Source organism: Symphalangus syndactylus, chromosome 13 (assembly GCF_028878055.3).
Source record: "Symphalangus syndactylus isolate Jambi chromosome 13, NHGRI_mSymSyn1-v2.1_pri, whole genome shotgun sequence".
NCBI classification, from domain to species: Eukaryota; Metazoa; Chordata; class Mammalia; order Primates; family Hylobatidae; genus Symphalangus; species Symphalangus syndactylus.
Window position 1 is genome coordinate 28,025,748 of NC_072435.2, and position 22,075 is coordinate 28,047,822.

The window sequence follows — 22,075 nt, forward strand, 5'->3', positions numbered from 1 at the left end:
TTTATTTTTATTTATTTATGTTGAGACAGAGTCTCGCTCTGTCACCCAGGCTGGAGCGCAGTGGTGCGATCTTGGCTCACTGCAACCTTCACCTTCTGGGTTCAAGCGATTCACCTGCCTCAGCCTCCTGAGTAGCTGGGATTACAGGTGCCCACCACCACATCCAGCTAATTTTTGTATTTTTAGTAGTGACAGGGTTTCATCATATTGGCCACGCTGGGCTCGAACCCCTGACCTGAAGTGATTCACCCACCTCAGATTCCCAAACTGCTGGGATTACAGGCGTATGCCTCCATGCCTGGCCAGTTTTAAATTTTTATTTATTTTGTTGAGACAGGGTCTCACTCTTGTCACCCAAGCTGTAGTGCAGTGATGTGATCATGGCTTACTGTAGCCTCATACTCCTTGGCTTAAGCAATCCTTCCTCCCAAGTAGCTGGGACTACAGGTGTGCACCACTACACCCAGTTAATTTTTTTTTTTTTTTTTTTTTTGTAGAGATGAGGGTCTCACTTTGTTGCCCAGGCTGGTCTCGAACTCTTGGGCTCAAAGTGATGCTCCTGCCTTGGCCTCCCGAAGTGCTGGGATTACAGGTGTGAGCCACTAACCTCAGCTTCTGGCTGTTTACCTACTCCACTCAGCTGTTGTAGCTCAGAGGCAGCTGCAGACACCATGCTAACAAGAGGGCTTTTGCAAAAACAGCCATCTGGCCCACAGGCCGCAGTGCAGCAACTCCTGTCCCAGACTGTGAGCTCCATGGCGGCAGGACCTGGTCTCTTTTTATTCATTTATCCCCAGCCTCTATAAAAGTTCTGGGCACATAGTAGGTGCTCAGTTAACGCTGGCCAAGGGAATGCAGGCTGATCTCTCAGACATCGTATTCAGAATTACATTACTGCCTCCAAAACCTCCATCCTTCTCATTCCTTTCCAATTTCCCCATGGGGGAACACCCAGTCCCCGAGCTCCATGGTGCATGGCGACCTGGCTTTGCACCCTCTGCTTTGGGTAGGCATGTGATGCCAGCCTGGCTCATCTGATCCCTACTAACTGGCTCTGGGATGGTCACATGACTCCAGCTGGGCCAATGAGCATGAAACCTGGGAATCTCGCTGGAGCTCTGTGATAAGAGAGACCAGGCTAGCCAAGGTGGCTGGGGGCAAGACTCCATCTGCTGGTGGCCCCTGTGTGGAAAGCCTCTGTTGGTGTCATCACGGAGGAAAGCCAAGTGAGAGACGCAGAACACTGCATACTGACGTCCCTGTTTGGACCCTTGTGCAGTAAAGGGTTAACTCAGCAGGCCTGGGTTGTCCAAACCCCACACATTCCTAAGAAAGGTCTGGCCCTTGATGGGCTCCTGGGAGGTTACCTCTAAGTCCTTGGAATGTCCCACCTGATAACAGTGTCTTGGTTTACCTGGGGCCTTGGGCCACCCTGGATAGTCCATGCTAACAATGGGATCTGTGGTGGGGTCCTTGGGCCACATGGCATCAGTTTGACTCTGGAGGGGCTGGAGACTGTATAACTGAGGTCACCATGTGTGTGACCTTGTCCATGCCTGTATGACCAGCCCCAGGAAAAATGCTGAACATCAAGGCTCAGGTGAGCTTCCCTGATTGGCAATATCCTGTGCATATTATCATACTTCATTGCTGGGAAAAGCTAAGTGTTGTCCACACAACTTCACTGGGAGAGAGCAGCTGTAGGCTCATGCTTGGTCTCTCCGAGACACTTATGCACTTTTTTTTTTTTTAACTTTTGCTCTTTTCTTTTCTTTCTTTCTTTCTTTTTTTTTTTTTGAGACAGAGTCTTGCTCTATTGCCCAGGCTACGTGTAGTGGCACAATCTTGGCTCACTGCAACCTCCACCTCCTAGGTTTGAGTGATTCTCCTGCCTCAGCCTCCCAAGTAGCTGGGACTACAGGCACCTGCCACCATGCCCAGCTAATTTTTGTATCTTTAGTAGAGACAGGATTTCACCATATTGGCCAGGCTGGTCTTGAACTCCTGACCTCAAGTGATCCGCCCGCCTTGGCCTCTCAAACTGCTGGGATTACAGGTGTGAGCCACCGCACCTGGCACCTTTGCTGTTTTCAATCTGTATCTTTGTACTGTGATAAACTGTAGCTGTGAGTACAGCAGCTTTTCTAAGTTCTGTGAGTCCTTCCAGCAAATCCCTGAACAGAAGTCTTGGGGACCCCTGGATCCAGGTGCAGCCCACATCGTCTTGAATCTTTGATCCATGTTGGTTCGAGTCAGATTTTTCTTGTTGCTTGCTAACTAAAGAATCGCAGCTAGCAAAGGCTGGGCCGACTGGCCCCATTTTACTGATGCAGAAAACTGAAGCCCACATGGAGGAAGTCACTTGTCAAGCAGACCAAGCCCCAAGGCCCTATCCTCTCCCTTCTGGGGCCGCCTCCCCAGGCTGCCCTCACCTTGGTAAACAGCCGCCACCACTGCCAGTGTCTCAGCTTGAGGTAGGCCGCACAGTTCCGCTGCATCACCCTCAGGGCACTCTGCTGCTGCTGGCGCTTCTGGAAGGCCCTGGGTGGGGAAACGGGGGGAGAGGCAGAGTGGGAGCCTCCAGGCGCCGTCCCCTTAGCAAGACAGCCAAGCTCCTTTCTTTTTTATTTTCTTTGTTTGTTTGTTTGTTTGTTTTGAGACAGAGTCTTGCTCTGTTGCCCAGGCTGGAGTGCAATGGCATGATCTGGGCTCACTGCAAGCTCCACCTCCCAGGTTCAAGCAATTCTCCTGCCTCAGCCTCCCAAGTAGCTAGGATTACAGGTGCGTGCCACAACACTCAGCTAATTTTTGTATTTTTAGGAGAGATGGGGTTTCGCCATGTTGGCCAGGCTGCTCTCGAACTCCCCACCTCAAGTGATCTACTCACCTAGGCCTCCCAAAGTGCTGGGATTACAGGTGTGGGCCACCATGCCTGACCAAGCCAAGCTCCTTTCACTTAGTCAGCCATCATAAAATGCCTACTGTGTGCAGGCACTCTTATTACTTTGAGATCTCACTGTGTTCTGGCCATTCACCCCCCTGCCCCCAACTCTCTCTGCCCAGTCCCAAAGCCCCAGCCACAGTTCAGGCCCCACCCTCCCTTGCCTGGACCCTCTGCCTGGCCTCATTCTCCAGCCTCTCCTATCAGCCCATCCCAACACGCCTCCAGAGACTCTTTCTACACCCAGAGCTGACCCACCCCTCCCCTGCTCATAGCCCTCCACAGCTCCCTAGCTCCTCTGGACAAGGCCCCACTCAGACTGGTGTTTGGGCCATCCTTTCCTGCTGCCACTCTATTCTTTGAGCTTTTTTTTTTTTTTTTTGATACAGAATCTCACTCTGCCACCCAGGCTGGGGTGCAGTGACACGATCTTGGCTCACTGCAATCTCTGTTTCCCGAGTTCAAGCCATTCTCCTGCCTCGGCCTCCTGAGTAGCTGGGATTACGGCTAATTTTTGTGTTTTTAGTAGAGATGGGGTTTCACCATGTTGGCCAGGCTTGTCTCGAACTCCTGACCTCAAGTGATCCGCCCGTCTTGGCCTCCCAAAGTGCTGGGATTACAGGCGTGAGCCGCCACGCCCGGCCTCTCTAAGCCACCTCTAAGGAGGAAGGAGACTTTCCCACAAACTCCCTGTATTCCTGAAGCGAACCAGGATCTGGCATCGTTGGGCCTTTGCACAAGCTTGCTCCTGCCCTGAGCACCTCTCCCGTTTTCCTTCATCCACCTGGTGTGGCCTGGGGGAGTCATGGCCTGCAGCAGGGCCTCCTCGCTGCACCTCTATGGCCCCCATCAAAGCAGGTCTCACCCGGGACTGGGACTCTGTCCCCATGCAAGTCTCACCTCTAGACTGGAGCCCCTCGAGGGACTGGCCAGGGAGAGCGGACAGCTTGACCTGGGTTGCCCCGGGCTTTCTCTGTTTTAGCACTGGAAGTCCTGCACCCTGGGAAACCCAGGCCCAGGCCCACTAGGACAGCTGGTCACCCTGTGGCTAAGTCCAGCCTCTGTGTTGACCGTCTTAGGGCCTGCCCACAGGGCCCCTCAGGGACTGCAGAACCAAGAAGCCTGGACACCCGGTGGCTCCATCTACCTGCTCCTCAGCCCTGCACCCATCCTGGAGGCCCTGACACCTGGAGCCATCTGGTCAACCCCTCCCTGACCCAGCCTCGGCCAACAGGACCCTGGGAGACAGCTTGGCCGCCCACCTGCGAGCCAGGTATCCCCGCGCAGCTGCCTGGAAGGAGACGATGATGTCGGTGACCTTCAGGTCTCGCTCCTCTTCCAGCTGGGCCAGGACCCCAGCCCGGAAGAAGATCTTGCTCTGTCCCACGCGGTAGAGGTTGGGGTCCAGTTCCAGTGCCTGGATCTGTGAGGGGTGGGAGAGGAGTGGGAGAGGGGTGATGATGGAGAGGGGGTGATGGGGGAGTGGGGGTGGTGAGGAGGGGGAGTAATGGGGGAGGGGTGGCAAGGAGGGGGAGTGATAGAGAAGGGGTGGTGATTGGGGAGGGGTGATGGGGGAGGGAGGTGATGGAGGAGAAGTGATGGGGAGGGGGTGATGTGAAGAGTGATAGGGGAGGGGAGTTATAGGAAGGGGGTGATGGAGGGGGATGATGGAGGAGCGGGGTGATGAGGAGGGGCAGTGATTGGGAAGGGGTGGTGATTGGGGAGAGGGGGTGATGGGGGAGGGGGTGATGTGGAGGAGGGTGATGGGGAGAAGAGTTATAGGGAGGGGTGATGGAGGGGTGGTGGGGGAGGGGGTGATGGGGTGACGGGGGGTGATAGGGGATAATGAGGAAGTGGGGGTGGGGGGGTGATAGGGAGAGGTAATGAGGAAGGGCAATGAAGGGGAGATCCCAGCCCCACTCCCCCACCACCTGGGCCCCTGCACACAAACGCATGCACACACACACGCACACACATGCATGCACACACACACGCACACACGCACGCACACACATGCATGCACATACACACACACATGCACGCCAGGCTCTGCCCCACTCACCATCTTTTCACAGGCCTGCTTCCCATCCATGAAGCCCTTGGGGATGGCATTGGGTGTCAGGATCTCGTACCTGCAATGAGCAGGGAGGGGTGGGGAGGACAGAGTTACAGCAAACGCTCACCTAGAGCCTGCTGCGGGCCGGGCGCTGGGCTCAGAGTGACACACAGCAGGAACAACAGTGACAATAACAAGGACAGTCACAAAACTCACATCTGAGCATTCACGCCAATACCAAGGACAGCAACATCGACAATGATCGACTGTTTCAGTTTTTTGTTTTGTTTGTTTTTTGAGATGGAGTCTCGCTCTGTCGTCCAGGCTGGAGTGCAGTGGCGAGATCTTGCCTCACTGTGACCTCTGCCTCCCAGGTTCAAGCGATTCTCTTGCCTCAGCCTACCAGGTAGCTGGGATTCAGGCATGTGCCACCATGCCCAGCTAATTTTTGTATTTTTAGTAGAGACGGGGTTTCACCATGATGGCCAGGCTGTCTCGAACTCCTGACCTGAAGTGATCCACCCGCCTCAGCCTCCCAAAGTGCTGAGGTTACAGGCATGAGCCACGGTGCCCAGCCAGTATTGGCCAGTATTTTGGATGTATTGGCTTTAGTAAAATATCTTGTTAAAATTAATTTCACTTTTTTCACTTGTAAAAGTGTAGCTATTAGAAAATTTTCAATTGTGTACAAGGCTTCCCATTCTACTTCTAAGGGATGGTGCTGCTTTACACAGCTTGTGTGAAGCATCATTTTTATTATATTTGCTGTATTACTTGCTCATTAGGCCTTGGTATTTTCTGTTCTGTCCTATTCTACTTTATTTACTTATTTATTTTTTTGAGACGGAGTTTTGCTCTTGTTGCCCAGGCTGGAGTGCGATGGCGTGATCTTGGCTCACTGCAACCTCCGCCTCCCGGGTTCAAGCAATTCTCCTGCCTCAGCCTCCTGAGTAGCTGGAATTACAGGCATGCGCCACCACACTCGGCGAATTTTGTATTTTTAGTAGAGACGGCGTTTCTCCATGTTGGTCAGGCTGGTCTCGAACTTCCGACCTCAAGTGATCCGCCCACCTTGGCCTCCCAAAGTGCTAGGACTACAGGCGTGAGCCGCCGCGCCCGGCCTTCTACTTCATTTTCAAAGACGTGCAGATTTGTAACACCATGCAGTGATTTCAAGTTCATAGTTTGGGGACCACTGCCCTAAGCAGCAGCAGCCATGTACCCCAGATCCCCATAGATTCTGTGTGCTTTCTCTCAGGAGTGCGTCAAGTGGGCTATTGTTCTCCCATACACAGACGAGTAAACTGAGGCTCAGCAAAGTGAGTAATCTGCCTCAACTTCCCCAGCTCAGAAGGAACAAGAGTGGGTGGAGACCTGAGTGCAGGTGTGTCGGCTTCCAGACCCGGGTCCCACCCAGTCCCTCCGCCGGGCCTGGGCCCTCGCTCTAGCTCACCGTTGCCGGAACTCCTGGAAGAGGATGCGGTTGGGGAAGCCCTGGCGACAGATGCGGATGCCCTCCAGGACGCCGTTGCAGCGAAGCTGGTCCAGCACCAGCCGCGGCTCCAGCTTCCCGGCCTGGGGAGAGCAGACGGACACGCGGGGGTCAGCGGCGGCCACACGGGGGCGCCAAACGGTCAAGCTTGGCAATTTCCTGTTTCCACATTAATTTACTGAGCACCTACTAGGTGCCTAGGAACGGTTCTAGGCCCTGGGAAGACAGCAATGCTCAAGCCAGGGGGAAATGCCTGCCCTGGGGAACTGAGAGTTCAGTAGGAGAAACTAGAAATACCCTAGGTGAGGCAGTCACTAATAAAGAAGAAATACTAAGTGCTAAGGAGAAAAGATCCACAGGGAGGGAGGTGGGCAGGGCTGAATTTGCACGCAGGAGAGTTGCCAAAAGGCCTCCTGGGAAGCTGATGTCTGTCCAAAGCTGGTAAATCATGTGTTTTTTTGTTTTTTGTTTTTTGTTTTTGTTGTTTTTTTGAGACAGAGTCTTGCTCTGTTGCCCAGGCTGGAGTGCAATGGCGTGATCTCAGCTCACTGCAAGCTCTGCCTCCCAGGTTCAAGAGCTTCTCCTGCCTCAGCCTCCTGAGTAGCTGGGATTACAGGCGCACACCACTATGCCCAGTTAATTTTTGTATTTTGAGTAGAGACGAGGTTTCGCCATTGCCCGGGCTGGTCTTGAACTCCTGGGCTCAAGCAGTCCTCCCACCTCAGCCTCCCAAAGTGCTGGGATTACAGGCATGAGCCACTGTACCAGGCCGCCTTTTCTCTTTTCAACAGTAATACATAAATAGCAAAAATCTAAACAGTACAAAAATTCAAATGGCACACACTGTCATTAAATATGCCACCAAGAAAGGAAAACGCCTGGCAATTAAACCCCGACAGGCCACTGACCGTAAGCTACATCTCGACTTCAGAGACACTAGTGGGGAGGAATACATGTCTTAGATTTGATAAAATATGGGATCTCAGGCCAGGTGTGGTGGCTCACGCCTGTAATCCCAGCACCTTGGGAGGCCAAGGCAGGGGGATCGCTTGAGCTCAGGAGTTCGAGACCAGCCTGGGCAACATGGCAAACAGTGTAGTTTTCCATTCTCACTGACCCTTCTCTGTAGGGCCCATTCTCTGATTTTCTCAACGTGAAAATCATTGGCCGGTGAGGCTGGCCATGGTCTTGTCACACCTATGCAACAATCCCACAACCCCAGCCCCGATGGCCTTCTTCTATCCCTTGTACCTCGCGTGCTCCAACCTACCACTGGGCCTTTGTACAAACTGTTGTCTGCCTGGAATACCACGTGTCCTTCAGGGCTCAGTCATCGCCTCCCGCAGTGAGCCTTCCCTAACTTCACTGACCAGATTAAGCCCTGTGTGATACTCACCCCCCTACAGATTTAACTGGACACTCATTTTGGATGGTTAGATGAATGTCTATGCTCCCCATCAGACTGTGAGCTCCCTGAGAACAGGAGTTGGCTGTGCTTTTCTCTCCAATGCCTCCCCAGTACCTGTTCCCAGCACGGTAGGTGCTCAATACATTTAAGTCATATGAATGGATAAATTTTCCCAACCGGATCCTGAGCCTAGGAATAGAAGCAATTTGCTCAAAGCCACACAGCCAATTTGAGGGTCCTCCAATCAGATGTGGCTCCAGCCAAGTCCAGAGGCCAAACCTTAACCCACAGCCACAGCCATCCCTTCCTCCCTAGGCTGAGTCACTCACCCTCTTCTCATGGTTGGGGACAATGCAGCGGACAAAACTGGGGTTAGTGTTGCTGAGTGTGGCCATGAGGCGGCTCAGGGACTCCTTGTAGAGCTGTCCCACTGTCCGGAACATACCCCGACGGGGGCGGCCACCTGGTGGGCCATCGCCCAGGCTGCTCACCTGTTCCAGCCCCACGATGCCCTCCACTGTCAGATGGAGATGCAGAGAGAGAGAAGGAGGTCAGGGGTCAGTTTTAGGGACCTGGGCCAAAGGTCAAGGGTCTTATCATTTATCACAACTGGCACTTTACATATGAAGGACCTCACACAGCCTGTAAGGTAGATATTATCAGCTCCATTGGACAGATGGACATACTGAGGCTCCGAAGGGTGGGAGAATGTGCTTAAGGTCACACAGCTTAGAAACTGAAGATCCAAGATTAGAACTCAGACAGTAGGAGTCCTCTCAAACTCTGGTCTTTGACCCTTCTTCTCTTCAAGGACATGATTTCTGTTTTCCTTATCAATAAATGATGACAATAACAGCAAATGCTTACCTAGCATAGATACTCTGGCAGGCATTGCTCAAAGCAATTTAGATCAATGGCTTTATAAGCCTGTAAGAATGATTCCCATTTTATAGATTTGGAAACTGAGGCACACAGAGAGAAAACAGTGATAACATAACCACTGCAGTTGCATTTTAGGAATCTGAAACATATTAAAAGATGTAATGCATTATATGCAATATTTGAAATACGGCAAACTGTCTCTATGTTAACCATTTTTCCAGAAGGGCCTGATTTCATAGAGGTTCTATTTTCTTGACAGAGTGTGGTGGCTCATGCCTGGAATCCCAGCATTTTGGGAGGCCAAGGTGGGTGGATCACCTGTCAGGAGTTCAAGGCCAGCCTGGCCAACATGGTGAAACCCCATCTCTACTAAAAATACAAAAAAAATTAGCCAGGTGTGGTGGTGTGTGCCTGTAATCCGAGCTACTTGGGAGGCTGAGGGAGGAGAATCACTTGAACCTGGGAGGCAGAGGTTGCCATGAGCCAAGATCGCGCCACTACACTCCAGCCTGGGCAACAGAGCGAGACTCTGTCTCAAAGAAAAGATTCTATTTTCTCTATTGCCACTTGCTGGTGCTGCTTCGGGTAGTGAACAATATCCATTTCTTCCATTCGTACTGTCTCGGATTCTGTTTTGTTTGTTTGTTTTCTGAGACGCAGTCTCACTGTCACCCAGGCTGGAGTACGGTGGAGTGATCACAGCTCACTGCAGCCTCAAACTCCTAGGCTCAAGTGATCTTCCTACCTCAGCCTCCCAAGTAGTTGGGACTACAGGCACACACCCCCATGCCCACTAAGTTTTAAATTTCTTTTGTAGAGGTGGGGTCTTCCTGTGTTACTCAGGCTAATCTCAAACTCTTGGCCTCAAGTGATCCTCTCACCTCGGCCTCCCAAAGCGCTGGGATTATAGGGGTGACCCAATGCACCTGGCCCCAAATTCTATGTGTTGCATCATGCCAGGTTCCTCAGGAACCCACAGCTAGGGCAGAATCTGATGTCCTGCAAAACTCATCCCATTCAAGGGCCATCAGCCATCAACTAGATAATCTGTGCTTAGGGCAGGGCCAGGTCATGGCAGGGGCTCAAATCTGTTATTTTCTTCTCCTGGTTCAACTGTCTCCCCTACCCCATACTCCCTGTCATTTTCAAAATGATAATTATCATTTATGAAGTCTTCATAGCACAGATAAGAACTAAAGTTCTGGAATCTGATGTACTGGGTTCAAATCCCAGCTCTGCCACTTACCGGCTGTGTGACCTCAGCAAGTTACTTAACCTCTCTGTGCTTTAGTTTCCTCATTTGTGTAATGGGGTAATAGTACTAACACCAGCCTCATGAGGTGTTAGTACTATTACCCCATTACACAAATGAGGTGTTGATAATTCTAAAGGGGTTTCACATGGTGAACGGCATATAGTAAGTGCTCAAGAAATGCCAGCTGGTACTATCACACTCGTTTGTACTTTTACATGCAGTTTAGTTAGAAGAAGGGGTTCTGCTGCTACAGAGTCTGGAAACTTCCAAGGGAGCCAACAAGGAGGGAGAGAAAGAGTGAGAGACCTCCACAGTGAGAGGAGAGGGGACAGATGTTCAAAACCACGTCCCCAGCCCAACAGGTCCACCCTCCTCCTCCAGCAAGCCTCACCCATCGATGCACAGAGACACCCACCCCCTGGCGGTGAAATGGCAGAGCTGCACCTCTCTGCAGATCCTGGGGGCGACGGTGGGAAGGAGCCAAGGAAAGAGAACTGCTGGAAGCCCCCATGTTCTGGGGAGTGAGGACAGATGTATGGGTGGGTGGAGGGGAGACGGCAGAGAGATGGCGGGGAGAGATGCGTGAAAAGAGGGGAAGGAGAAGAGGTGGCAGGAAGAAAAAGAGGAGAGGGTTATTAGTCAACAGTACAGAGCAAAGCAAGAGGGAAAACCAGAATGTTGGCCATAAACTTTTGAACTCCTGTTCATCTTTGAATCCACACACTGTTGGCCAAAAGGACGAATGTCCTCTGTAAGAATTCAGTGTAAAGAATAAAAAATCTCTCCCTCTAGAGGTTATATCTGTTTTAATAGGTTGCCCTTTTTGCTCTGGCTGCCAGGAAGCTCAAGAACGAACTGGATGCTCCCAGGCCACTTGTTTTTGCCTCTCAGAGGAGAGCTAATCTCATTTCCCTTTTTCCCTGTGCTGTCAGGATGCTGGGCATCCAATTCTGGGCTCAAAGCAGCTCTAGTAGAGATTGGGCAAAAATGGCCCCAATTCCCCCACTTTTCCCTGTATTGACACCCTTTACCTGTGTCTTGCAACTCCTTGAATCTGGGAAGACCTTGTGACTAGCTTTGTTTAGGAGGATTATGGAGGAAGTGACATTATGGCAGCTCCCCAAGCTACTCGGGAGGCTGAGCCGAGAGGTTTTGCAGCTTCCACTTTTTCTCTTGGAACCCTCTGAGAGTCAGGCACACACAGAGTGTGACAAATGAGGGCTCACTGTGGAGAATCATGTGTTTATGAAGACAGCACAAATATTTTAAAAGGGCTGCAGATTTTTCAGCCGGGAAATGATTCTCACAGCATAATCTGGTTCTGTTCCTGAACATCGAACCCTGCTTTCCAATCTCCTTGTGTAAATACTATATGAGACATAAAAATAAAATCTATCTTTCTAGCACGAGCTCACAAGATCAAGACCCTCCATGCTGTTTTGCTCTGTAAGTGTGTTTTGGGAACTACTCACCTTGCTCATTTTGTTTTCTTTTTTCTTTTTTTTTTTTTTGAGACAGAGTTTCGCTCTTGTTGCCCAGGCTGGAGTGCAATGGCACGATCTCGGCTCACCACAACCTCCGCCTCCCGGGTTTGAGCGATTCTCCTGCCTCAGCCCCCCGAGTAGCTGGGATTATAGGCACACACCACCACGCCCAGCTAATTTTGTATTTTTAGTAGAGATGAGGTTTCTCCATGTTAGTCAGGCTGGTCTTGAACTCCCGACCCCAGGTGATCTGCCCACCTTGGCCTCCCAAAGTGCCGGGATTACAGGCGTGAGCCACTGCGCCCAGCTGCTCATTTTGTTTTCTTGCCAAATTGCATGGATTGGTATTCCTACAGCTACCTTTTCATGTCAATAAAAGATTAAGGCAAACTGACAAATGCCAGAAACTTGGAACCTGGAAAAAACAGGATGCTAGTTCTGCCAGCTTTCTAAAACCATTTCTCAAACCTCCTCTAAGGATAGAGGGGGCAGAGGCAGTGGCAGAAAGGGCTTGGAAAAGGTCAGAGTCCTACCACAGGGCATTTGGCATCTCTGCCTATGACCCCGAGAAATGTCAATCCAAAAAGACAGTCAAACTCATGGGGGCCTTTCTGGGGGCAGGAAAGCCCTCCAAAACTGTATCTCAGTCTGTTTTTTCTCTCTTCTTCCCTGGGGGCTTGAAGGGAACTTTGTAAGAAAACAAAGAAAGCAAAGCCTAAAAGTTGACTGACCTGCAAAATATCATCATTCTGTGTTCTCTTGTTGTTATAAATTATTTCTCAGTAGTTTTTTTTTTTTTTTTTTTTTGAGACAGAGTCTCACGCTGTCACCCAGGCTGGAGTGCAGTGACACAATCTTGGCTCACTGCAACCTCCACCTCCCAGATTCAAGCAATTCTCCTGCCTCAGCCTCCCTAGTAGCTGAGACTACAGGCATGCACCAGGACACCTGGCTAATTGTTGTACTTTTAGTAGAGACAGGGTTTCACCATGTTGGCCAGGCTGGTCTTGAACTCCTGACCTCAAGTGATCCGCCCACCTTGGCCTCCCAAAGTGCTGAGATTACAGGTGTGAGCCACCATGCCTGGCCAAATCTCTTAATTGTTTAGGGAACACAGGCCATCTATAAATAATAAGTTTACCTCTTCCTTTTCGATATTCATACTTTTTCCAGTCTGATTGCATAGGCTAGTATTGCTAAAAAAAAACGATGTTTAACAGTAGTGTTAGTGAGTATCTTTGTCTCGTTTCTGATTAAGAGTGAGTGTTTTATCCTTGAGAAGGATGCTGGCTTATCAATCAAATCAATCAGTCAATCAATTAATCTATGGATCCATCCATCACTGATTTGAAATACTATTCGTGACACTGGTTATTCTGGGTCTGAGCAGAAAACTCAGGTTCAGACCTCCGCCTCTGAAACAAAGGTGCTCACACTGTGGATCTGGAGAACGTCCGCACAGACCCCTAGAGCCGGGGTGGGGGAAGCGGGTCCTCACCGTCTTTCCAGATCTCTGCTGTCAGCCGGTCTGTGCTCTGGTGGAGCAAGGCTGCGACGTTGTCATTCAGAGGGTCCATGTTTTTCATCAGCCACTCGTTGGCCTTGTAGTCGACCTGAATGAAGTCAGGTAGAGGAGGTCGGTGACTTGCAGGCTCAGACATTCTCTGGATTTCCTAAGGAGCCTTCCAGAAGCTCTGAGACTCCCAGGTCTGGAGCTCACCATGGACAAGCGAGCACTGGTGCCACCTTGTGTCCATATTCTGAACTGCACCCCACCAGCATGGCCCCCTCGCTCTCCTTCCCCTCTATGCCGCCTGCCACCTCTGTGACCTCCGCCACCACCACTTTCTTCCTATTCATTCCGCTTCAGCCACCCTGGCCTCCGCACTGTTCCTCAAACACACGAGCTTACTCCCACCTCGGGGTTTTACCCCTGTGGTTCCTGCCACCTGGGGTTCTCTCTCTGTGGGTTTCACACCACTGGTTCCTTCTGGGTACTCAGGGCTTTGCTGTAGGGCTCCATAGAGTCACGATCTCGGCCACTACAATTCTCTGCATATGCGCCCCCCACCAGACAGCGGCCCCCCGAGGGCAGGGCCCAGGCCTGACTCACGGCCTAGCAGAGGACTGGGTACAGGGGGAGTTCTGGAGTATGTCTGGGGAAGAAACTGAGGGCTAGACACAGAACACATGGAATCTCCTGCCTCCCAGCCATTGTCTATGCTGTTCCCTCTGGCTGGAGAGCCCTTCTCACCCTTCACCCATCTTCTGGGGCTGCCTGGTCCATATCATCAAAACCAGGAGTGAGCAGCTATGGCTCACAGGCAAAATGCAGCCTGCCACCTCTTTTTGCAAATACTTTTATTGGAATAGGGCCGGGTGCGATGGCTCACACCTGTAGTCCCAGCACTTTGGGAGGCCTACACAGGTGGATCAACTGGTCAGGAGTTCGAGAGCAGCCTGGCCAACATAGTGAAACCCTGTCTCTACTAAAAATACAAAAATTAGCCGGGTGTGGTGGCAGGTGCCTGTAATCCCAGCTACTGGGGAGGCTGAGGCAAGAGAATTGCTTGAACCTAGGAGGCGGAGGTTGCAGTGAGCCGAGATCGTGCCACTGCACTCCAGCCTGGGCAACAGAGGGAGACTCTGTCTCAAAAAAAAAAAAAAAAGTATATATATATATATATATATATATGAATAGAACCTTCATTTATGTCTTCATAGTCAAACTCATGGGGGCCCTTCTGGGGGCAGGAAAGCCCTCGAAACTGTACCTCAGTCTTTTTTTCCTTTCTTTTTTCCTGGGGGCTTGAAGATACTTATGTATTATCTGTGGCTCTTTTTGTGTGACCACAGCAGAATTGTGTAGCTGTGACAGAGACCGTCTGGCCCACAAAGCTGAAACTATTTACTGTGGGACCCTTTACAGAAAATGTTTGCTGGCCCTTGACTGAGATTTGAGATTGAGCATATTATCTTCCGTGAAGCTTTCCCAGGTATTTCTCTTCGGGGCTCTGACACTACCCTCAGCTGCCTCCACTGAAACACCTGTTAACCTTATATCTTGATGGTCTGTATTTGCCTCCCTCCCAGATAGGGATCTTTGTGAGGGCAGAAACCATGTTTGATCTGTGTATCCAGCTTTGCTCGGCACCGAGCTGGGCACACAAATGGCCCCCCACACATATCTGCTGAATAAGTGGATAAAATGCATATAGATCGCCTCCTGATGAACTCCTACCCATCCCTCAAAACCCACTGCAAATATCACCTCTTTGAGGAAGTTTTTGGTGATCCCATCGGACAGAACCCTTGCTCCTCCCTGGGCTCTCCTAGCACCTGCTGTTTGTCTGGACCTCAGGAGAACCCTGTTTCCCCTCTGCACCCTCCCCCCATCTGTAGCCAGTGGAGACCCCTTGATCCCCACTCCCACATGCCCCAAGGCTGGCCCCAGCCCATACCTTGCCTGCATAGTGCAGAACACTGAAGTCGGCCTGATCCCGCAGGTGCCTCGGCCGCTGGAACTTGGGGTGGCCACCCTGCTCCTGGGCTACCTTCTCCACAAACGACTTATCTGTGGCCTTCGGGAACCAGCACTCCTCGTCCAGCAGGGCCAGGAGTCCAGGGGGGTTGGCCTGGCCATCGACAGCAGGGGAGAGTAAGTCAGATCCCCCAATATTGGACACTCAGGTGGCTGCTGATTTTTAGCTCTTATAAGTCACACTTGGACATAAAAACAAACGTGAGAGGCCGGGTGTGGTGGCTCACGCCTGTAATCCCAGCACTTTGGGAGGCCGAGGCGGGCGGATCACGAGGTCAGGAGATCGAGACTGTCCTGGCTAACACGGTGAAACCCCGACTCTACTAAAAATACAAAAGATTAGCCGGGCGTGGTGGCGGGCGCCTGTAGTCCCAGCTACTCGGGAGGCTGAGGCAGGAGAATGGCGTGAACCCAGGGGGTGGAGCTTGCAGTGAGCAGAGATAGCGCCACTGCACTCCAGCCTGGGCGACAGAGCGAGACTCTGTCTCAAGAAAAAAAAAAAAAAAAACGTGAGAACAACAGTCACAGTGAGAGCTCTGATTAACCAATTGATTTGAGCCAGGCCCTGTGGCAGGCACGTTCTGGGCCCTAATCACCTATGGTCTCAAAGATCGAGGAAGCAGGTGCTGTCACCTTCCCCTCAGAACCCTTGGGGCATCCTGAGGCCCAGCAGAGGAGGAGCTAGACCCTGGTCACGCAGATGCTGGAAGAGATGGATCTGAACCCTGAGTGTGGGCTGGGAGGGGCCTGGGGCTCACCGGCCGCTCGATGAGGTCGATGCAGGGCTGCAGGTCAAGGCCAAAGTCGAGGAAGGTCCAGGGGATGCCCTCACGCTGGTACTCCTCCTGCTCCAGCACGAACATGGTGTGGTTGAAGAGCTGCTGCAGCTTCTCGTTGGTGTAGTTGATGCAGAGCTGCTCGAAGGAGTTCAGCTGCAGGGACACAGGACACGTGAGTCGGGAGGATGGAGAGGGACAGAGGCCCAGAGACAGGGGACAGAGACCCAGAGACAGGGGACAGAGATGCAGAGAGAGGGGACAGAGACCCAGAGAAAGAGGGGGACAGAGACCCAGAGAGAGGGGGACAGAGACCCAGAGAGAGGGGGACAGAGACCCAGAGACAGGGGACAGAGACCCAGACACAGGGGACAGAGACCCAGAGACAGGGGACAGAGACCCAGAGACAGAGGGACAGAGATGCAGAGAGAGGGGGACAGAGACCCAGAGACAGAGGGGGACAGAGACCCAGAGACAGGGGACAGAGACCCAGAGACAGGGGACAGAGACCCAGAGACAGGGGACAGAGATGCAGAGAGAGGGGACAGAGACCCAGAGAAAGAGGGGACAGAGACCCAGAGAGAGGGGGACAGAGACCCAGAGACAGGGGACAGAGACCCAGAGAGAGAGGGACAGAGACCAGGGAGAAGGGGAGAGACCCAGGGCTTCAGAAAGGACCAGGACTGGAGTGAGGAAGTTGGCATCCCCCTCCCAGCACGAGGGTGGACCTGGAAGATCTCAAAGCCCGCGATGTCCAGGATGCCCAGGAAGGAGGCGCCTTGGCGGGGGCTGCGGTCCAAGGCCCGGTTGAGGCGCAGAACCAGCCAGCGGAAGAGGCGCTCGTAGGTGGCCTTGGCCAGGGCCTCCAGCGCGAAGTCAGCCTGCGGGGCAGGGCTCATGGTAAGGGCGCAGCCTGCACATCAGCAGACTGAAAGACATCGGGGGTGGACCGGGGAAGGGCCCCCAGCTCGTCCCCCTTAAGGTCGCCTCCCAGCTCCTTGAGTATAAATACCATCAAGAACAATGCCATGAACATTCCTGCAGTCCGACTGTGCACCAGGTACTATGTGACAGGCTCGGGTGTGTTAGCCCTTGAATCCTCCCCTCACCCCTCAAAGCAGTTTCTACTGCACAGCAGTTAAGAGTGTGGACTCTGGAGCCGGACAACTTGGGTTTGAATCCCAGCTCTGCCACTTAGGGGCTGTGTGACCTCAGTCAGGCATGTGAATAAACCTCTCTGTGCCTCAGTTTTCTCCTCTGTAAAATGGGAACTAACAACAGTACCTCAGCTGAGATTGAACCCGGGTCAGTGTGGCTCCCAAACTCCTCATCTCCCCCACGGCATCTACTTTATCCACCAGGTACCTCACTGCCCAGCCTGGGGCCAGCAGAGGCCTCTGCCCAAAAGCTGGATTCTGAAACCCTCCCTGATGTGTGGTCGCTCCACTCCACCCTCCCTGCCACCACCCTGGTGTGAGCTCCCATGATTGCCAAGACTCTGGATGCAGCCTCCTTAGGTCTCCCCGCCTTTACCTGCATCCCTGAACCCAATTCTCCATGCAGCAGCCAAGGGGATCTTTCTATGAAAGACAAACTGAATCAAGTCACTCCCTGGCTTAAAACCTCAATGGCCTCCTATGTACTTTGAATAAAACTCACCTCCTTACTGTGGCCCTTAAGACCCTGCATGATCTACCCCTTGCTGACATTTCTGACTGTGGATTCCTCCCTTGTTCTTCAGCCTCACTGACCTGACCTCTTTCTTTTTTTTTTTTTTTTTTTTTTTGAGACGGAGTCTCGCTCTGTCGCCCAGGCTGGAGTGCAGTGGCGCAATCTCGGCTCACTGCAAGCTCTGCCTCCCGGGTTCACGCCATTCTCCTGCCTCAGCCTCTCCGAGTAGCTGGGACTACAGGCGCCCGCCACCACGCCCGGCTAATTTTTTTTTGTATTTTTTAGTAGAGACCTGACCTCTTTCAATTTTCTTTTTTTCTTTTCTTTCTTTTTTTTTTGTCTGTCACCCAGGCTGAAGTGCAGTGACGTGATCTCAGCTCACTGCAATCTCTGCCTCCTAGGTTCGAGTGATTCTCGTGTCTCAGCCTCCCAAGTAGCTGGGACCACAGGCGTGTGCCACACACCCAGCTAATTTTTGTATTTTAGTAGAGACGGAGTTTCACCATGTTGCCCAGGCTGATCTTGAACTCCTGAGCTCAATCTGTCCGCCTCGGCCTCCCAAAGTGCTGGGATTACAGGCATGAGCCACCACGCCCGGCCTCACTGACCTGCTTAATGTTCCCAACTCCCCAAGCCTGCTCCATCCCCAGGGCCTTTACACTTGCGGTTCCGTCTGCCTCGAACCATCTAGGTCTCACCTCGAATGTTATGTCCTTAGAGAGGACTTTCCTGACCAACCAAACCTCCCCTTCACAGGTGCTCTCACCATCTAAAAGCAGCCTGGGTTTTTGTTTTTTGTTTTTCTAGGATACCATGTTGCATTTACATCCTGGTTTTTTAAATTATTATTAAATTTTTAAATTTTTTTAGAGACAGAGTCTCACTCTGTCACCCAGGCTGGAGTGCAGTGGCGCGATCACAGCTCACTGCAGCCTCAAACTCCTGGGCTCAAGCAATCCTCCCACCTTGGCCTCCCAAAGTGCTGGGATTACAGGTGTGAGCCACAACTCCCAGCCACATCCTGTTGAACTTTTATTATCCATTTCCTTACTGTAACTTGAGGTCCCTGAGGGCCTGGTATTTGTTTCGACGACTGCTTTTATGCCCAGCACCTAGACCAGGATCAGTAACGGAGCAGGCACTCAGCAAAAGTCTGTTGAGTGGTGGGAAAAACGGCATACGCTGTTTAAAGACCCAGGGCCAGGGTGCCTGGCTCTTCCTGTGCCTGCCCGCCGCCAGCCCCGCCTACCTGTTCCTTAGTCTGGGCTTTCTGCACGTAGTCTCGGCCAACTTTGATGCGAGGGGTGAGCAAGGCTCGGGAGAAATCCGTCACCCCCAGTCCCAAGAGGCGGCAGAGCTTCTGTGCAGCTGAGGGCGAGAGGTACCAAGATCCCATCAGCACTGGGAAGGGGAGCTTGCTGCCCAGCAAGGGAGAGGGTACCGTTTCCCACACTGTTGGGGGAGCAGAAGACAGGCCCCGCCTTTCCCAAGAGAGGCATTACGAGTCCCAAAAGTGTGTACATTCTCTGCCCAACTCTTCTCTTTCCAGGAACCAGCACTGGCAAAATACCCCTGCATGCGAGCAAAGACTGCACCATAAGGACGTTCAGCTCAGTGTTGTTTATAACCGGAGAAAACCAGGAAACAACCTGAGTGCCCAAGAAGCGGGAATTGGTTAGACGGGTCAGGCTTCATTCATTTGAAAGAATGTTCTGATGGTTTGTTTTGTTTGTTTGTTTGTTTGTTTTGTTTTGTTTTGTTTGAGACAGAGTTTGGCTCTTATCACCCAGGCTGGAGTGCAGTGATGCAGTTTCAGCTCACTACAACCTCTGCCTCCCTGGTTCAAGTGATTCTCCTGCCTCAGCTCCTGAGTAGCTGGGATTACAGGTGCCTGGCCCGTTTGAAAGAATGTTCTGCAGTCACTAAAAGCTACACTGGAGGCGGGGCGTGGTGGCTCATGCCTGTAATCCTAGGGAGGCCCTTTGGGAGGCCAAGGCGGGCAGATCACCTGAGGTCAGGAGTTTGAGACCAACCTGGCCAACATGGTGAAACCCCGTCTGTACTAAAAATACAAAAATTAGCCCGACGTGGTGGTGCGCGCCTGTAATCCCAGATACTTGGGAGGCTGAGGCAGGGAGAATCACTTGAACCCGGGAGGTAGAGGTTGCAGTGAGCTGAGATGGTGCCACTGCACTCCAGTCTGGGCGAGACTTCATCTAAAAGAGGAAAGATGGGAGGAAGGAAGGAAGGGAGGGAGGGAGGGAGGGAGGGAGGGAAGGAGAGAAGGGAGGGAGGGAAGGAGGAAGGGAAGAGATCCCAGTAGAGTTTTCTGTGAATAACCTGAAAAGTTATCCGCAAAGCATTAAGGGGAAAAAGAGCAGGTTTCAAAACGGTTTGCAGGCTCTGACTCCAGTTTTGTAAAACAAATGAGTAAATGTGTGTGCACGGCACACCTGCTGGGTGCCTATGTACAGAGCCCCCAGGTGCCTCAGGTAATGCTGTTACCAGTAGCACAGTGAGGTAATGCATCCCGTCCTCCTATTTTCTGTGCTGTGCAGCTTTTAGAAATGAGCCCTTCGGATTTCATAATCAGGACAGAAAGCTCTTGCTGTCTCCAGGGGAAAAGGGGGTGAAGCACAATTCCATTTCTGTGACAATCTATATCCACAGTGATACAGACACAGAACGAAGCCCAGAGAGACACATCCCAAAATGTGAGCAGCAATTATCTCTGGGAGTATGATTATGGGTAATTGTCTTTCTTTTTTTTTGGAGACAGATTCTTGCTCCGTTGCCCAGGCTGGAGTGCAGCGGCACAATCTTGGCTCAACTGCAACCTCCGCCTCCTGGGTTCAAGCAATTCTCCTGCCTCAGCCTCCCGAGTAGCTGGGACTACAGGCACCCACCACCATTCCCAGTTAATTTTTGTATTTTTAGTAGAGAAGGAGTTTTGCCATGTTGACCAGGCTGGTCTCGAACTCATGGTCTCAAGTGATCCGCCTGCCTTAGCCTCCCAAAGTGCTGGGATTACAGGTGATTATCGGTAATTTTCTCTCTTCCTTTCTACTTTTCTGTCATGCCAGATTTTTCCCCCTTCCAGCTTGTATTATTTCATAATAATAAAGAGACATAGCTATTTATATTTTGGTTTAAAGTAAGGGATATTGACTATAATTCTGTTCTTGAAAGGCAAAAAGTGGCTGGGCGCGGTGGCTCAAGCCTGTAATCCTAGCACTTTGGGAGGCCGAGGGGGGTGGATCACGAGGTCAGGAGATCGAGACCATCCTGGCTAATACAGTGAAACCCCGTCTCTACTAAATATACAAAAAAAATTAGCAGGGCGTTGTGGCGGGCGCCTGTAGTCCCAGCTACTTGGGAGGCTGAGGCAGGAGAATGGCGTGGACCCAGGGGGTGGAGCTTGCAGTGAGCGGAGATCCTGCCACTGCACTCCAGCCTGGGGGACAGAGCGAGACTCCGTCTCAAAAAAAAAAAAGGCAAAAAGAAGTGTGTCTCTGCAGAGCGCAGAGGCTGGAGAAGCTATGCCAAATGCTAATGGTGGCTCCCTGTGGGGAGAGGGGGTCTGGGAGGATGGGCTCCTGCTGTTCCCCACTGTCGTGCTGGTGCAGTTAACTTTCAGCAGAGCTCACGCTTTTAGAATCAGGAAAAGAGAGGTCGATGTTATTTTGGCAAAGACTCAGCCAAAAGCAGGAAATCGGCCGGGCACGGTGGCTCACACCTGTAATCCCAGCACTTTGGGAGGCTGAGGTGGGTGGATCACGAGGTCAGGAGATCGAGACCATCCTGGCTAACACGGTGAAACCCCATCTCTACTAAAAATACAAAAAATTAGCTGGGCGTGGTGGTGGGCACCTGTAATCCCAGCTACTCGGGAGGCTGAGGCAGGAGAATGGCGTGAACCTGGGGAACGGAGCTTGCAGTGAGCCGAGATCTCGCCACTGCACTTCAGCCTGGGCGACAGAGCAAGACTCCATCTCAAAAAAAAAAAAAAAAAAAAAAGCAGGAAATCAGAGTGATCCTGGGTTGGAGGCAGGTGTGGCTGGAAGGGGGATGCTCTCTACATGGGACAGGGTGCAGGAGGGCTGGGCACCGCCTGGGTGGGGGCTGGGGGTCGTGGGCAGGTAGGCCGGGGGCAGTACCTGTGTTGTCAGGCATGGTGGCTTGATCAGTGTTCCGTTCTCTCTTCAAGGCGATGTTGCCGAACTGCAGAACTGCTGAGACCATCCGCAGCATGGCTGGGGACGCAAGGACAGAGGTCACGTGTGGCTCTGAACCCGGATGTGTGGTCTTAACTGGCCCCTTAAACATGTAACTTAAAAAGCTTAAGGCAAATTATATCACCACCCCTCGGCTTAAAATCCACTTGTGGGATGGGTGTGATAGCTCACACCTGTAATCCCAGCACTCTGGGAGGCCAAGGCGGGAGGATCACTTGAGCCCAGGAGTTTGAGACCAGCCTGAGCAACACAGCAAGCCTCCATCTCAAAAAAAAAGAAGAAAAAAAAAAGAATCCATCTTTGACACTGGGCAGGCCTTGAAATATGTGAACAG

At 52.0% G+C, this 22,075-nt stretch overlaps 1 protein-coding gene across 7 annotated transcripts in view; it reads right to left on the reverse strand.

Moving 5' to 3' along the window:
- MYH14 (myosin heavy chain 14) overlaps positions 1 to 22,075 on the reverse strand; it is a 101,659-nt gene that overhangs the window by 42,872 nt on the left and 36,712 nt on the right. For 4 of the 7 annotated variants that reach the window (XM_055237053.1, XM_055237051.1, XM_055237052.2 and 1 more), the window contains 11 exons: positions 21,664 to 21,759; positions 18,756 to 18,874; positions 16,564 to 16,716; positions 15,818 to 15,991; positions 14,980 to 15,153; positions 13,017 to 13,131; positions 8,227 to 8,414; positions 6,451 to 6,572; positions 5,004 to 5,073; positions 4,204 to 4,364; positions 2,433 to 2,541 (listed from right to left, as the gene is read on the reverse strand). In XM_055237053.1, the coding sequence (XP_055093028.1) occupies positions 2,433 to 2,541; positions 4,204 to 4,364; positions 5,004 to 5,073; positions 6,451 to 6,572; positions 8,227 to 8,414; positions 13,017 to 13,131; positions 14,980 to 15,153; positions 15,818 to 15,991; positions 16,564 to 16,716; positions 18,756 to 18,874; positions 21,664 to 21,759 (1,481 nt within the window). Of the gene's footprint in view, positions 1 to 2,432; positions 2,542 to 4,203; positions 4,365 to 5,003; positions 5,074 to 6,450; positions 6,573 to 8,226; positions 8,415 to 10,449; positions 10,549 to 13,016; positions 13,132 to 14,979; positions 15,154 to 15,817; positions 15,992 to 16,563; positions 16,717 to 18,755; positions 18,875 to 21,663; positions 21,760 to 22,075 lie in introns of all 7 variants that reach the window. The other 3 variants (XM_055237048.1, XM_055237049.2, XM_055237047.2) reach the window with 1 other exon arrangement.